This window comes from Heptranchias perlo, chromosome 5 (genome assembly GCF_035084215.1).
Source record: "Heptranchias perlo isolate sHepPer1 chromosome 5, sHepPer1.hap1, whole genome shotgun sequence".
NCBI lineage: Eukaryota > Metazoa > Chordata > Chondrichthyes > Hexanchiformes > Hexanchidae > Heptranchias > Heptranchias perlo.
This window is the reverse complement of record NC_090329.1, coordinates 82,752,740-82,768,553: the sequence shown is the minus strand read 5'-3', so window position 1 is coordinate 82,768,553 and position 15,814 is coordinate 82,752,740. Positions and strand designations below refer to the sequence as shown.

Sequence of the window (15,814 nt, the reverse complement as noted above, 5' to 3'; positions counted from 1 at the left end):
AATGAGATCCCTCTCATTCTTCTAAACTCCAGTGAATACAGGCCTAGTCGACCCAATCTCTCCTCATACGACAGTCCTGCCATCCCAGGAATCAGTCTGGTGAACCTTCGCTGCACTCCCTCTATGGCAGGTATATCCTTTCTTAGGTAAGGAGACCAAAACCGCACACAATACTCCAGGTGTGGTCTCACCAAGGCCCTGCAAAACTGCAGATTTATGAGGATGTTGCCAGGACTGGAGAATTTTAGCCATGAGGAAAGATTGGATAGGCTGGGGTTATTTTCTTTGGAACAGAGGAGGCTGAGGGGAGATTTAATTGAGGTGTATAAAATTATGAGGGGTCTAGATAGAGTGGATAGGAAGGATTAGTTTCCCTTAGCCGAGAGGTCAATAACCAGGAGGAATAGATTTAAAGTGATTGGTAGAAGGATTAGAGGGGAGCTGAGGAGAAATGTTTTCACCCAGAGGGTGGTGGAGATCTGGAACTCACTGCCTGACAGGGTGGTAGAGGCAGAAACTCTCATCACGTTTAAAAAGTACTTTGATGTGCACTTGAAATGCCGTAACCTACAAGGCTACAGACCAAGAGCTGGAAAGTGGGATTAGGCTGGATAGCTCTTTTTCAGCCAGCACAGACATGATGGGCTGAATGGTGGCCTCCTGTACGGTAAATTTCTATGATTTGATGTTTGAATTTCCCGGTTGTGCAAAAAGCGGAAACTCTACCCCTTGCATTTTAGTGCAATAGGTTGCTTTTGCGCTGTTACTGCACTAAATGCAAATTTCCTTGATCTGTTTAACAGTGCAAATCTTACACCCTTCAAACCCCCTCATGGCATATTTGCATAGCTGCATTGTTGAAGTAATTTCCTAAGTTTACACCCCTCCTGCAATTGGTGTAACTGTACACCCAAACAAAAATCGGTCTAACAGCTCCCCCTCTCACTTCAGGCCAGTATAAGTGAGGACTTAGTTGGTGAGCTGAAGAGGGCACCAACTTCACTTACTGACTCTGGACAACTTTTATTTAACCCCTTCCTTCACGTTTTTAAATTTTGGGACCCCTGACATCCCCCCCCACCCCCCCACAACCCACACTCGGATTGATTTCGGATAAGGGATGGGTTTCCCCCTGGACATACACTTTATGCCATTATAATGGAGATGGAGTTGCAGCAGTAGCGTGTCCAAGCCAGGAGAATCAGGCAGCATGGCTGAGGACAGAAGTCCACCTGGTACGACCCTCACCAGCGTGTGTACAGGCCACACCAATCCTGCGAGGATCTCTAAATTACTATTTTCTCTTTAAATTACTGATGGAAAATTTTTCAGGCTTTGCAAAAAAAGTTACATGCTTGAGGAATACATTAACCAGATCCTCCTCACAGACTGAATTACCTTCTAACTCCATAACAAGTCATATGAATTAAACAAACAGTCAGAGGGAGATAGAAGAGCAACTACGTAGCCAAATTTCAGAGAAATGCACAAACAATAGGGCAGTAATAGTAGGGGATTTCAACTACCCCAATATTAACTGAGATACAAACAGTGCAAAAGGTATAGAGGGTGCTGAATTATTGAAATGCATTCAGGAGAACTTTTTTAGCCAGTAAATAGCTAGTCCAACAAGAGAGGGGGCAGTTCTGGACTTAGTTTTAGGGAATGAAGCTGGGCAGGTGGAAGGGGTATCAGTGGGAGAGGATTTTGATGGTAGTGATCATAATTCAGTTAGATTTAGCATGTTTATGGAAAAGGACAAAGATAGACCAGGAGTAAAAGTTCTCAATTGGGGAAAGGCCAATTTTGCTAAGCTGAGATGTGATTTAGAAAAAGTGGACTGGAAACAGCTACTTGAAGGTAAATCAGTGTCAGAGCAGTGGGAGGCATTCAAGGGGGAGATAGTGAAGGTTCACAGCAAATATGTTCCCAAAAAGAAAAAGGGTGGGACTGCCAAATCTAGAGCCCCCTGGATGTCAAGGACCATACAGTGTAGGATAATGCAAAAAAGGAAAGTTTATGTCAGATACCGAGAGGTCAATACTGCAGAAAGCCTAGAGCAGTATAGAAGGTGCAGGGGTGAAATTAAAAAGGAAATTAGGAAAGCAAAGAGAGGGCATGAAAAAATCTTGGCAAGCAAAATCAAGGAAAACCCAAAGATGTTTTATAAATACATAAAGAGCAAGAGGGTAACTAAGGAAAAGGTAGAGCCAATTAGAGACCAAAAAGGTAACCTGTGTATAGAGGCAGATGATGTGGGTTTGGTTCTTAATGAATTCTTTGCGTCCATCTTCCCAAAAGAGGGCGATGATGCAGACATTGTAGTTAAGGAGGAGGAGTGTGAAATATTGGGTGGGATAAACATAATGGGCCCGATTTTAGCAGGGCTGCGGGTTCTCGGCGGATGGGCAAGCACGCGCCCGGTGAAATTGGTGGGTTTCCCACGCGATCGTAGCAGGCAAACCACTAATTGGAGCCTCCGCTGCTGATCTGCGCTTCGGGCGGGCTGCACATGCGCAGTAAGATCTGTTAACTGGAGGCGCTCTATTTAAAGGGGCAGTTCTCCACTGACAGATGCTGCAACCAAGAGCAAAGATGACTGCATGGAGCAGCCCAGGGGGAATGCTGCTCCCAGTTTGATGATGCCTCACCCCTGGTATTAATACATGGGGTGAGGAGGAGGGGGAGGACAGAGATCTTCCCCCCGGCAGGCGGGAGGAAGCGGCCTGCCTCTGCCACCAGGAAGGCCTGGCTCGCCTGCGCCACCAACATATCGCCCACCTGCACACAGTGCAGGAGGCGCTCCAATGACCTCAGTAGGTCAGCCACAGTGAGTACACGTAGTCCTTCCCCTACACTCCGTCTGCCACAGCACTGCCCCCACCCCACATCTCCTTCGGCACTGCCAACACTACTCTGTCACATCACCCCTCATACCCACTCAAACCCCATCCTCATCTTACCTGCACCTACTCACCTCGCCAGTGCTCACCCCGCCACTACCACGCAACCCAATCCTCATACAATCTCATGGCTCTATCTCATACTCACCCTCTCGTGCATCTCTCTCATGGCCAGCCTCACTCAACCTGCCACCACCTGTGCTGCAGCCACAGGGCATGCATCACATATGTGCAGTAGGCAGCGTAAGGCAAACGTGTCGTGAGCATGAAGGGGATGCACAAGGGTGTTTGAGGGCTTGTCATGGTTGTTACTTATATTGAATTTCAGAACAACTCACATTACACATTATATTGGCACCACTACTGCCATGTCTTCGCGAATCCTGTCCGGTTTGTGCAATAATGCCCGCTCCTGGGTATCACTATGAGGACTCACCACTGATGCCACCCATTGTGTCACTGCAAAGTGGGTGTAGGTGTATTTGCAGGGCTCTTCTGCGCAGACGACTGAGAGACATCGGCGATGTCCCCGGTTGCACCCTGGAAGGCTGCGGAGGAGAAGTTGTTGAGGGCAGTGGTGACTTTGACAGCGACAGGTAGGAAGATGGTGCACAGGCCAGCAAGGAGCAGCTCGGCATGAAAGAGGCTGCAGATGTCCACGGCTACATGTCGAGTGACTCTGAGCCTCTGTGTGCACTGCTGCTCAGAGAGGTCCAGGAGGCTGAGCCTCGGTCTGTGGAACGTGTGGCGAGGGTAATGCCCTCTGCGACGCATCTCTCTCTGCGGTAGCCCTCCCTCCTGCTGTACAGGTGGATGTGTCACAGCACTCTGTTGTGGAGCTCCACGTGTCAGAGGTGGACGGCGTGGATGGCGAGGCTGGTGAGGCTGGTGAGGCTGGTGATGCTGTTCGCCCTCCGAGGAGGTCATGACTGCAGCTACGGCGGCCCCCATCCGCAAGATGTACATCTGAGGGGGTCCGCAAGGTAGGTACATGTCTCCGGACCCCGGGGTAAGTGTGCAGGTTGGTGACTTTGACTGTCAGGAGGAGGGTGGTGGAGGCCAAACTTTGTCCCAAGTGACAGAGTGGCCTCCTGCAATGGGTGAGGGTCTCCCCCCCCCCACCTGTCAAGTGGACCTTTGCAGCTGCCACAGGCTGACAGCTGCAACACGTCCATTCGAGCTGGGAGTGTTTCCCCCAGTGTGGGAAACAGTCCCATGTGGATCAAAAATCACACACAGTCCCTTAATCAGGTCAGTTAATGACCTGAAATACCAAACTAAATATTGTCAAGTGGCATCCCGCTGGCTTTAATTGCCTGCGGGATTCCCACCAGCGGGGGCTGCGCGCGCACGCCGGCGCGTCAGCGGGGAACCCGGAAGTGGGCGGGATCGAGGCGCGATCCGGTCCCGATCCTGGATTTTGCAATTTTCGGGGCCCCCCCCGCCGAGAACGCACCCGATAGCGGGTGCTAAAATCGAGCCCAATGAGAGAGGAAGTATTAAGAGGTTTAGCATCCTTGAAAGTAGATAAATCACCAGGCCTGGATGAAATGTATCCCAGGCTGTTAAGAGAAGCAAGGGAGGAAATAGCGAAGGCTCTGACCATCATTTTCCAATTCTCTCTGGCTACAGGTGTGGTGCTGGAGAACAGGAGGACTGCTAACATTGTACCGCTGTTTAAAAAGGGAAAAAGGGATAGATCGAGTAATTACAGGCCAATCAGCCTAACCTCGGTAGTGGGAAAATTATTGGAAAAAATTCTGAGGGACAGTATTAATCGTCATTTAGAAAGGCACGGATTAATCAAGGACAGTCAGCATGGATTTGCTAACTTGATTGAATTTTTTGAGACGGTAACAAGGAGGGTTGATGAGGGTAACGCATTTGATGGAGTCTACATGGATTTTATCAAGGCTTTTGACAAGGTCCCACATGGCAGACTGGTCAGAAAAGTAAAATCCCATCGGATCCAAGGGAAAGTGGCAATTTGGATCCAGAATTGGCTCAGTGGCAGGAAGCAAAGGGTGGTGGTCGACGGGTGTTTTTGTGACTGAAAGGTTGTTTCCAGTGGGGTTCTGCAGGGCTCAGTACTTGGTCCATTGCTTTTTGTGGTATATATCAATGATTTTGACTTAAATGTAGGGGGCATGATTAAGCAGCTTGCAGATGATACAAAAGTTGGCCATGTGGTTGATATTGAGGAAGAAAGCAGTAAACTGCAGAAAAATATCAATGGGCTGGTCAGGTGGGCAAAAAAGTGGCAAATGGAATTCAATCCGGAGAAGTGTGAGGTAATGCAACTTGGGGAGGTCAACCAAGACAAGGGAGTACACAATAAATGTGAGGATACTGAGAGGTGTAGAGGAACAGAGGGACCTTGGAGTGCATGTCCACAGATCCCTGAAAGTAACAGAACAGGTAGATAAGGTGGTTAAGAAGGAATACGGGATACTTTCCTTTATTAGTCGAGGCATAGAATATAAGAGCAGGGAGGTTATACTAGAACTTTATAAAACACTAGTTAGGCCACAGCTTGAGTACAGCGTACAGTTCTGGTCACCACATTATAGGAAAGATGTGTTTGCATTAGAGAGGGTACAGAGGACATTTATGAGGATGTTGCCAGGACTGGAGAATTTTAGCTATGAGGAAAGATTGGATAGGCTGGGAGGGGAGTTGAAGAGAAATCTTTTCACTCAGAGGGTCTGGAACTCACTGCCTGAAAGGGTGGTAGATGCAGAAACCCTCATCGCATTTAAAAAGTACTTGGATATGCACTTGAAGTGCCACAACCTACAAGGCTACGGACCAAAAGCTGGAAAGTGGGATTAGGCTAGATGGCTCTTTTTCGGCCGGCACAAACATGATGGGCTGAATGGCCTCTTTCTGTGCCGTAAATTTCTATCTGGAACCCAATTAAAAACGACAGACTTCATACAAACTTAATTAGGTCAGTTTTTGCAAATGTCTTTAAAGCGCATTCTTAGAATAAAATGTATCTTCATTGTCAATCCATTAACTATTTCTTCTATTATATCACTTACTCCACTGCCTGGTCACATGACATCTAGATGTGAGAAAGTAAAGACTACCAATAATAATAAGATCCATTGCAATTAATATGTATGTAGAGCCTTGTTTAGTTGAAAATATCCATTGATTTTTTTTTAGCGCCAATTTTCTCCATTCCCTTCTTTCCTGAAGATGAAAACCTACCTCTTTGACCAAGCTTTTGGTCGCTTGTCCTTATATCTCCTTATGTGGCTTGGTGTCAAATTTTGTTTGATAAATGCTCCTGTGAAGCGCCTTGGGACATTTTACTACATTAAAGGCCCTATATATATGAAAGTTGCTGTTGTTGGGTACATTTTCATCGGTGCCCTCCCCCTTCCCTCATGGCATTTTACTCAAACTTTCATTATTCATATGTAAATCCTGGATGAACTGCATGGGAGGGGGGGGGGGGCGGGGGCGGGTGCACGCTGACATTATAGACGACGTGGCCCTGCTATCCCCCAAACTCCAGACATTCACTTCCAGTAAGCGATGCTGAATAGCAATCAGGAGTGTGAAAACTGGCAAATTTTCTCCTTCCTAACCCAGGGGTGCTGAGCAAACTGTAGCATCCCTACCATCACCCTGACTGAGGTCAACCAACTCAGCACAGGTTAGGTAGTCAACTCCTCTACATTCTCTGACATGTTTGGGAAGCTCTCTGGCAGGCAGTCTAATGCATTCATCAATTGTTGGCATACAGAAATCGTGTTTCATTTAAAGGCTAGCCCCAAAAGCGTATGTTTCTGCCCTCTGCAGCAGAGCTAGGACAAGAGCTGGCTCTTCGGTGGGCTGCTTCTTGGGCCATCTTTGCTACTGCTCCTGCCCTTGTGCTCAGTGAATCATCCAATGCAGACCATTCTAACTGACTATCTAGGCCACATGGGGTGTTGATTTCTGTGCTGGTGCTTAGAAGGGTAAGAGCGAGTGATGGTGCCTCTTCTGGAGGGTTCTCCACCTCAGTCTGTGGGACAGGAATGCCTGAGTTGTTTGATGGACCTAGAAAAAGGGGTTAGGGACAAGGGTCAGCATGTACATAAGAAATAGGAGCAGGAGTAGGCCAATCGGCCCCTCGAGCCTGCTCCTCGAGCCTTTAATGTAGTGGCAAGAGTAAGAAGTAGCGGATGTGTGGCAGCACAAGGCTCCACCAGGTTGTCATGTTGAGTGTGCGACTGTGTGTGACAGAGAACTAAGTAGAAAGAGAAAAGGAAGGGATGATGCCCAAACACCCTGCTGTGCCTGGCCTCCAGACTCACCATCTCCAATGCTGCACAGCCGTCAGTGCCAGTGTTTGGAAAGTGACAAGACCTCCTGTGCTAGTTTCCCTCCTGTTGTGTGCCAGCTTCTCCTGCAAGAAGAGTGTAAATGGGTTAATATGTGCCCTGTTTAAGGGCTTCCAACATTTATGAGGTTGCTTAGCACAGTCTGCATGATGAAAGGAAAACGCATCAAGTGTGGGCAAGAAGAAGTAGTTGTGAGGCAGTAGCAGGCTTTGATGGTGTGAGTCAAGCAGAAAGGAGAGGCAGTGAGGTGTTCCCTGCTTGCTTGAGGAGAGCCATGGGAAGCGGGGAAGGATTGATACTGCTAAGACTAAAGTAAGGTCACGCAGAGCGTATGAGACGTGCGAAGGGGAGTCTTACCTTGGCATTCTTGATCAGATCTTTAAATTTTTTTCCGCACTGCAGCCAAGTCCTGGGGACAATATTGGTGGCATTTAAATTCTCTACCACCTCTCTCCATGCTCATAGACTGATTTATCTTGGCGCCCATCGCCCATTCATTGGGAGGAAGACCTCCTTCCTGTTGGTCACTTGTTCTATCATCATCTCCACCATTGCATCTTGGAGGCCTGCTGGAAGTCATGTTGCCTGCTATTACACAATCTTGCTGGTCTCTGTCCCCAATGATAAAATGCAGGTGTTGCTGCAGGCCTTTAAGAAACAGCCACATTGCCGGATTTCACTCCTTCCTAATCAGCAGACGGCCGATTGGTAGCTTGTTTCACGCTGGCAGCTCACTGATCTGATTCAAAAACACGGCCAACCATAAAAATTGCATGGGGCTCACGCTGACTCTTCCAGGCAGCCACCGTGTATGCCCCACTGAATAGTGTTCAAACCGAAAAACACCCCCCTCATCTTCAACAACAATATTTTTTTAATGGATTTATTTTCTTTCTTAAGGAGATTTACTTCAATGGGAAGTTCTCTGTCTGAAATTTGAACAAGGCAACAGGCTAGGAATGGAGAATGTCCCTTGTAATTGATGAGATGTGTGCTGACTAAATAGAAGAAATATAGAACTGGTTACATTTGCCAGTTTTTATTTTGATGTTTCTTATAGTGAAATGCATCAAGAAATTTGCAACTTACATCATTATAAAGACATATAAAGTAGATTGTTTTACTGAGTAGAGAGTTAAACACAAGCACATAGAGGGGATCTCATTAAATATTTCATGCATTAAAAACAGTAAGCAAATCTGCAATAATAAGAATTATCATTAAAGCTTTTATGTCTCAGTATTTGTGACTTGGAAAATTGCTTTTCCGTTGCTTCACTTTGGAACTTTGTTTTCTGACGGTCTTTAATGCACTCGTAAATTACAACACATTTCTTATGGACTGAATCATCTCCTCACTTTTTCATGATGGAAGAAAGTTCTAGGAGCATGCTCTGAAAGGAGAAAAAAAACTTACAAATCAAAGACTGTGCATTATTACCATTTCCTTCAATAAATTTAGAAGAAACACAGAATCATAGAATCATACAGTGCAGAAAGAGGCCATTCGGCCCATCATGCCTGTGCGGCTCTTTGAAAGAGCTGTCCAATTAGTCCTATTGCCCTGCCCTTTCCCCATAGCCCTGAAAATGTTTCCTTTTCAAGTATATATCCAACTTCCTTTTGAAAGTTATTATTGAATCTGCTTCCACCAGTGCATTCCGGATCATAACAACTCACTGCATTAAAAAATATTCTCCTCATCTCCCCTCTGGATCTTTTGCCATTTACTTTAAAACCATATAACTAAAAATGCCATTTGCCCAACTACCACATTAGTTATAATTCAGGCTTCTTGATTACTTAAGTAGACAGTCACAACTATCTTCTCTTACTATGCTCTGTTATTGCAGTCATACATCATTTTCAATCCCAACTTTGCATCTTATCCTACAGATAGCTTTGTATGTAGGTATCTTCTTTACCCACATTACTTGTATCAAGTTTGAATGACGTGGTAGCAATACTGCAAGGATACTAAGCTCTCAGGAGATCTGAGTTTAAATTTAAATCTTTACGCAGTGTGAAATTGCCAAACTTGTTCAGATATGTTGAAGGGAAAACTGGGCAAGGGCAGAAGCCTTACTTTACTATTTGACCACACATCAAGCAGGTGGTCAAAGATGGGGCTTAAATTAAGTCACACATTAGAAGTTGCAAATTATTAAATAACTCCAACATATGCAAAGTGCAAGTGCTCATTTTATTGTACTATTCATTGATTAATAAATAGCATTTTCTTTAAGCAGGCCTTTAAAATTCTTTCTTTGCTAATTATAATTAAATCACACTGTAGAAAATATTCTAAAATCAAAAGGCATGAGGAGCTTTTTCTGTATTTTTATGACTGGATGTTTTAAATGAAAGAATGCTGCAGGATAAGGTTGCATAGTGGCGTTAGCTTTAAGCATTTCTCTGAAAAATGCAACTAAATCAACAAAATTTCAAGTAAAACTATTTTTTTAAACTCACAATGTGATGGCTGACCTCCTGAACAGAACATTCACTTTTACCCCTTCTCATGCACTTCCACTGTAACACTGGCAGACTGGAAATTAGGCATGGGGCCTTGTAAGGGACGGAGCCTTCACCTGCTCCTTGCATGGTGGGGGTGTGGGGGGGGGGGGGCACAGGGGCTGAGACTCTCAATGCTGGGAGTTCCCTCATTTCCTGTCTCAAAAGGACCAGGCACATCATTAGCATCAGTACACTTGGGAGACCAACCAAGCCACCAAATCTCAGTTTGTACTATCCAAGCCTCCCTGGAATGTGAAACCCCAACTACCTTTGTCACGCCATTTGCAGTACCCTGCCCACCTCGGTGATGCTCAGAACTGACCCGGCAAGCCCTCCACCAGTAATTGGCTTAGCCCCCTGAATTTCACCAGGTCTGCAGGGCCCTCAACCTCATACAACTTGGTCAGTGACTTCTGCGGCTGTCTGCAGTGGACAAATAAGTCTGACCCTGCAATGTGGTGCCCTGATCTCCTTTTCCCTGAGCTGCTTGTCTAGACCCTCCTCGGTATCTACATAATTCAGTATTAAAACATCAAACTGCATGGATGAATAAACTTCCACTTTTGTGTCCCCTGCGTAACCAAAATATATAAGTCCAGTGCAGCTGGTCTTCCTGATGGTGGGAAGCTGACTGCCATCTTGAGAATCGGCACAATCTTCTGGATAATTTTTGTAAGAACTGACCCGGCTCTGTTTGTGGAGAATATTACGGGTGGGGGCTGGACTTTCCATTTGAGTTGAAGGGTATGTTGTTGGCTTAGATTGTTCCAATGCGTTATCAATACTATGATTGGTTTTATGATCATGAGAGAGCAGCCAATGACCCACAAACCCCTTGCATACCATTCACCATGATCGGTGAAGGTAAGTCGCCATATAACTAGCTGCCTCATACCTTACAAGCTCACATGGCCTCCCTGCTTGCCTCGCAGGATTTTTAAGAGACCAGCAGTGGTTTTCCTTGCGCATTGCCTTGCCATATTTAAAACACCTTCAGATCTCTGACTTCTGTTTGGCTACTCCCATTCAGCCTCGTCTGGTATGAACTGAGCAGCTGGGTCATTGAACACTTTGTCTGTGTGACAGCAGGGGGCATCTAGTCTCCCACCATGCGATGACTCTCCTGTGCTCCCAAGCCCATAAAATAATCAGCAACATGTGCCTAGTTGCTCGAGAGTTTTATACTGCTGATAAAGTGTGTGTTACAAAAGCACAGAACTATGTTAGATGCCAGGAAGTAGTTTGCTTTGCAGAGAATCGTCAAACTCTGAATAAGTTGCCAGCACGCTCAGTGAGTGTGGATTCACTGCAAACATTCAAAAGGGAGCTGGACAACACCTCTACATATAGAAGGTAAGGTGGGTCAATGAGTCATGGTGGCACCACTCACCATGATCGTCTAAAGCTTGCTTGATCACCTTCATAAATTGGAGAGGAATTTTCGCAGAGTTCATTACACCATTACCTCCAGGCCCCACAAAAATAAAAAGGAACATACTTTTGGGATCCTCTTTGGCTGAGCTGCTCATTATAGGACCCCGATTAGCATTTTAAATGGTTCTACTGCCTCACTCATGGGCTGCTCGGACCGCTCAGCAGTAGGCTCTGGGGAAAATTGCTGCGGTCACAACGACGGCGACATTGGGATGGTAGATCACCGCCCACCATTTTCGGGGAGCTAACATCCCATTTCCACTGGGCAGATGCCCTGAAAATTCAGTCCATTCAGTGTTCATACACTAATATTCAAACAGCATTGTTTCAAAGCCTATGTGAGGTGGTCACTAGAAGTGCATTTACAAATTATACTTGCCATTGACATTCTGCGTCCTGAAGGAGGAGGGGTATCAGATGGACTCTCTTCTTTATGTTTTGATTCAGAACTAGACACATTTGTGGAATCTGGACTTTCAGGTCGGCTGGCCAATGTGCTTTCAGAAATCATCTTTGATTTAAGTCCTGTGCAGCTGGTCTTCCTGATGGTGGGAAGCTGACTGCCATCTTGAGAATCTGCACAATCTTCTGGATAATCTTTGTAAGAACTGACCCGGCTCTGTTTGCGTAGAGTATTACGTGTGGGGGCTGGACTTTCCATTTGATTTGAAGGGTATGTTGTTGGCTTAGCTTGTTCCAATGTGTTATCAATACTATGGCTGGTTTTTGAACCAATGCCATTCTGATGGGGCTTTTTAGAGGCATTATCACTACTACTGGATGAGTGATCTTGATTTTCTAGTGTGTGATGGGTGTAGCTCCTTTGGTTTGAATGTTTGCCAATGTGCTCATTATGATGCTGTCCACTGTGTTGCTCCTGGTCTTGTTGAGATTGATCCACTGAGTAGTTTCTTCCGGTCTGATCAGTTGGTTCTTAAAATCAGAAATGAAAATGTTAGACATTTATCTGAGTTCAGTTAAAAAGTATTTACCTGCATGCAATGGATTAAATTATTTTCTATTTTAACATGTACATGTTCGTTAGACAAGAATTTTATAATGACATGATGCACTGTAACAATTCTATACTGCTTGCATGCCAGTTGATCTGTTTAATATCTTTGTAATATATTTGGTCAAAGTTCATGCAAGCCTGTAGTCAAAACCTCTGATGCTGCAAATGAATAGATTACTCCAATTTTATTTGCTGCTGTAAAAATACTGAAAACATTGATGGCTGTCAGTATAGAGGTGGCAAGACCTCAATCGAAATTTTGATTTTTAAAAAATAATGTCCACTCTTAATTTGAAATGGCTTAATTTGAATTATTTGTTCATTCATTAACTTTCCAAGCAAAAAAGCCTCCTGCTGTTTTATTTAAATTGCTTATGTCAAACTACCGGATAAATCGATTTCTGAAAAAAAATTGGTTTGAATTTCAGGAGTAGACTACTTACAGTAGTAGATTTACTTTCTATATTGTATACTTAATTTTGTAGCAGATATTATTTATCAAAACAAACAGAATTTGAGTTGGAAGGGTCCAATTAGATATAATATGAAACCCAAAGTAAATAAAGGAAATGCTGGGAGTATACAACACATCAGTTGCTCCTGAAAAAGACCTGTAAACATTTTGGGTTAGACTTTCAACAGGTCCATTCCCAGAAATTGGTGCTTTGATCTTAGATTTTCAATATTTGACGTTTTTGTTATTTTTATTTTTAAAATATGAAGCCTAACTTGGTCTATTTTTCAACTTGCAGATGTACAATTTTATGTCAACTGCTTTGTTCAGTATTTTGTATAGTAGATATTCGCTATTCAATAGAAAAATTATACTGTTAAAAGTAAAAATAGCAAATAGAAAAAAAAAGTATGAATATCTAGATATCATGAAAGTAAGAAGAAGGCTTACTAATATCTGCTTCTGGGTACTCATTTGTTCTGGTACCCAGCCTGATTGCTACTTGGATGCCTCAAATGCCAAAGTTCACCTATAACTGAAGTACATCAACGTTTTATTAAAAATATTAGAGCCAAGAAGCTGCAAGAGTGGTAGTGTCCAGGCTCTAGTGTATTGGTAACATGGTAATTCTCCACGTTTGTTATGATTTCCACATGCACATCATATGATACATTTGGTCTTACTTTTATACTGCCATCCTTTGTCCATTCATTTTTAAAGTAAATTTCCTTTTGTTTAGAACTTATTCTTAAATGCCACATAGGTGGTTACATACAAATTGACAATCTCTGTAAGTGAAGATCAATAAATTAAGTTGGTTCATCATTTAATTGGAAAGAATGTTATGAAAGTAGAAATTCTATTAATCTGGAGATTATATTGAAAAAGAAATTATTGAATTAGGAAACAATAAATGACGTATATTTATCACTGTGCACATTAGGATGTGACCTTTATTAGGATCTAAAGAATGAATATTTTTACACTTGGCATCCAGCGTTGGTGAAAAAAAATCATAAGATCACTAAAATTTGCTCACCAGTATATAAAAGGGGGTGGGCGGGGCTAGGTCAGGCGCATCTCATTGTGCGAGTCAACATTCACAGCGATCACTCTGATGAGGTCAAAGTACCGTTCGCAACTGCTGGACAAAAACCTAGAAGCTGCACTAAGATGTGCTGTGTCTGATAAATTCATGCCAGAATTCCAGACTGGTGAAAGAAAAGGACTACAAAGTTTTGCATTGAATGTTGGTAGATGCTTAAGTAAATGTACACCTGAAGTACATTTACCTGCATTGTGTGTAAAGTGGTTTCTACTAAAATTAGTGCATGTGTCTAGTCAGCGATTTCTATTGGACAACACTACTTTAACGTATAGATGCTGAGGCCAATTGTAGCATGTTTACTCCTGTCCTTGCTGCGATCAGCTGAATGGGCACAAAAGCAAAACGTAAGCCTTAGGACCCCAGTGGTCTGTCTGGTTCACTGCTTCTCCGGCTGAACTTGTGGAGACACTCAAACCAGACATTTGATTTGGTACTTGAAATCTAGACTGTCCCAACTGACTGTTCATTTTTGACTCCCACCGTGACAACTTGATACTTTTTAAACTAATACTGCATGTGTAAAATAAATCCATTCTTTAGATCGTAATAAATAACACATGCAGCAGAAATAAAACATATGGAAAATAAGTAATAAAGGCCTCACCTTTAATCGTTCTGAGCACCGTCGGAGCCAGGAAGATAGGAAGGTTCCCATGATCTCCCCGTTGTTCTGGCAAAAGTTTATAACCACTAAGGGCCAAAGGGACAAGTTTGTGAGGTGAGGAATTGGTCATAATGCAAACTTGCTGTACAACTGAGCTCTTCTTCGATTTGCAGATGCTCAGCTCTGACTCCAGGTAAAGCCCCTGTTTGATTTTTCTGATCCCTAAGTGAATAATTTCAAGTATATTCAAAAACAAGGAGAAGGCAGCAATGCTGAGCATGAAGACAATGAAAATAGTCTTTTCTGTGGGTCTGGAAACGAAACAATCCACGGTATTGGGGCAGGGCGATCGTATACATTTGTATAGAGGAGCAAGCCGGAATCCGTACAGGAGATATTGACCCACCATGAAACCAATTTCCATCACCGACCTGGTCAAGATCTGGAGGACGTAAGTGCGTAAAAGTGAACCTCGGAGCGGTGCCTTATTTACCTTGCGCTGCTCTTCCAACTTTCTCAGTTCTTTTTCCAGCCTTTTGTGCTCTTCCATCGTCGGCTCAATGTCTTCCAATTCGGCTCGGATGTGGGCTTTCTTTCGCTGCCTTTCCTTCTCGAGTGCTCTCAGTCGGTAGAGTGCGTGACCCATGTAGACCAAGGATGGTGAAGACACGAAGATGACTTGTAAGACCCAGTACCTAATGAGAGAAATAGGGAAAGCCTTATCGTAGCAGACGTTCCTGCAGCCTGGCTGCTCTGTGTTGCAGATGAATTCAGCTTGTTCGTCATCCCAAACATCTTCTGCAGCCGCCCCAAGAACCAACATCCTGAAAATGAATAGGATTGTCAACCAGATCTTCCCCACGATGGTTGAATGAACATGCACCTCTTCCAAAATGCTTCCTAGCAAATTCCAATCTCCCATCTTCACAACCTCATTTCTTCTCGGTCTGAAAGCAATGAGTATGTCAACGTTTTCACCATTGACCAGTATCTATCCACTTTTCTAACCCCTCAAAGCTCAATTTCGTTCTCTCTTTGTCTGTTATTACTCCCTCTCCGCGTTTATTTGCCTAGCGATCATTTGGGCTGTCGCTAGTACTAAAAGGGGATGTTTATCATCATCATACTGCTGCACAATACGTGTGAACCCCTCCCCCAGTCATTTCTCGCAGATGTTCTGTCAAGCATTGAACAATTGGAAAGTCAGAACTATTTCAATAAGCTGCTTCCAAAACTCGCTCTCCACTGTTCCGCGCCAGTCTTTAGTCTTTGTCAGGCATTGGTACCGACCTGTTCTGCGGAAAGGTCTTAGACTTGAAACATTAACTGTTCCTTTCTCCACAGATGCTGCCTGACATGCTGAGCTTCTCCAGCATTTTCTGTTTTTATTTCAGATTTCCAGCATTCACAATATTTTGCTTTTGATTAGTACCGATCATCTTT

General features: G+C 44.1%; 1 protein-coding gene across 1 annotated transcript; it reads right to left on the bottom strand.

Annotated features, from left to right (window-relative positions):
• Positions 1-8,594: 8,594 nt before the first annotated feature.
• gja10b (gap junction protein alpha 10 b) lies at positions 8,595-15,293 on the bottom strand. Its single transcript, XM_067983828.1, has 3 exons — positions 14,372-15,293; positions 11,570-12,123; positions 8,595-8,633 (listed from the first exon to the last, which is right to left on the bottom strand). The coding sequence occupies exons 1-3, from the start codon at positions 15,291-15,293 to the stop codon at positions 8,595-8,597; spliced, it is 1,515 nt and encodes a 504-aa protein (XP_067839929.1).
• Between the last annotated feature and the right edge of the window lie 521 nt (positions 15,294-15,814).

Bases quoted from the DNA above. Each gene is read 5' to 3' on its own strand.
- gja10b (XM_067983828.1), bottom strand. From the start codon at position 15,293: ATGGGAGATTGGAATTTGCTAGGAAGCATTTTGGAAGAGGTGCATGTT. The intron at 12,124-14,371 runs GTGAGGCCTTTA...TCTGATTTTAAG, and splicing joins GGTGCTCAGAACGATTAAAG to AACCAACTGATCAGACCGGA. The intron at 8,634-11,569 runs GCAAGTATAATT...TTCTCCTTTCAG, and splicing joins CAGGACGCAGAATGTCAATG to AGCATGCTCCTAGAACTTTC.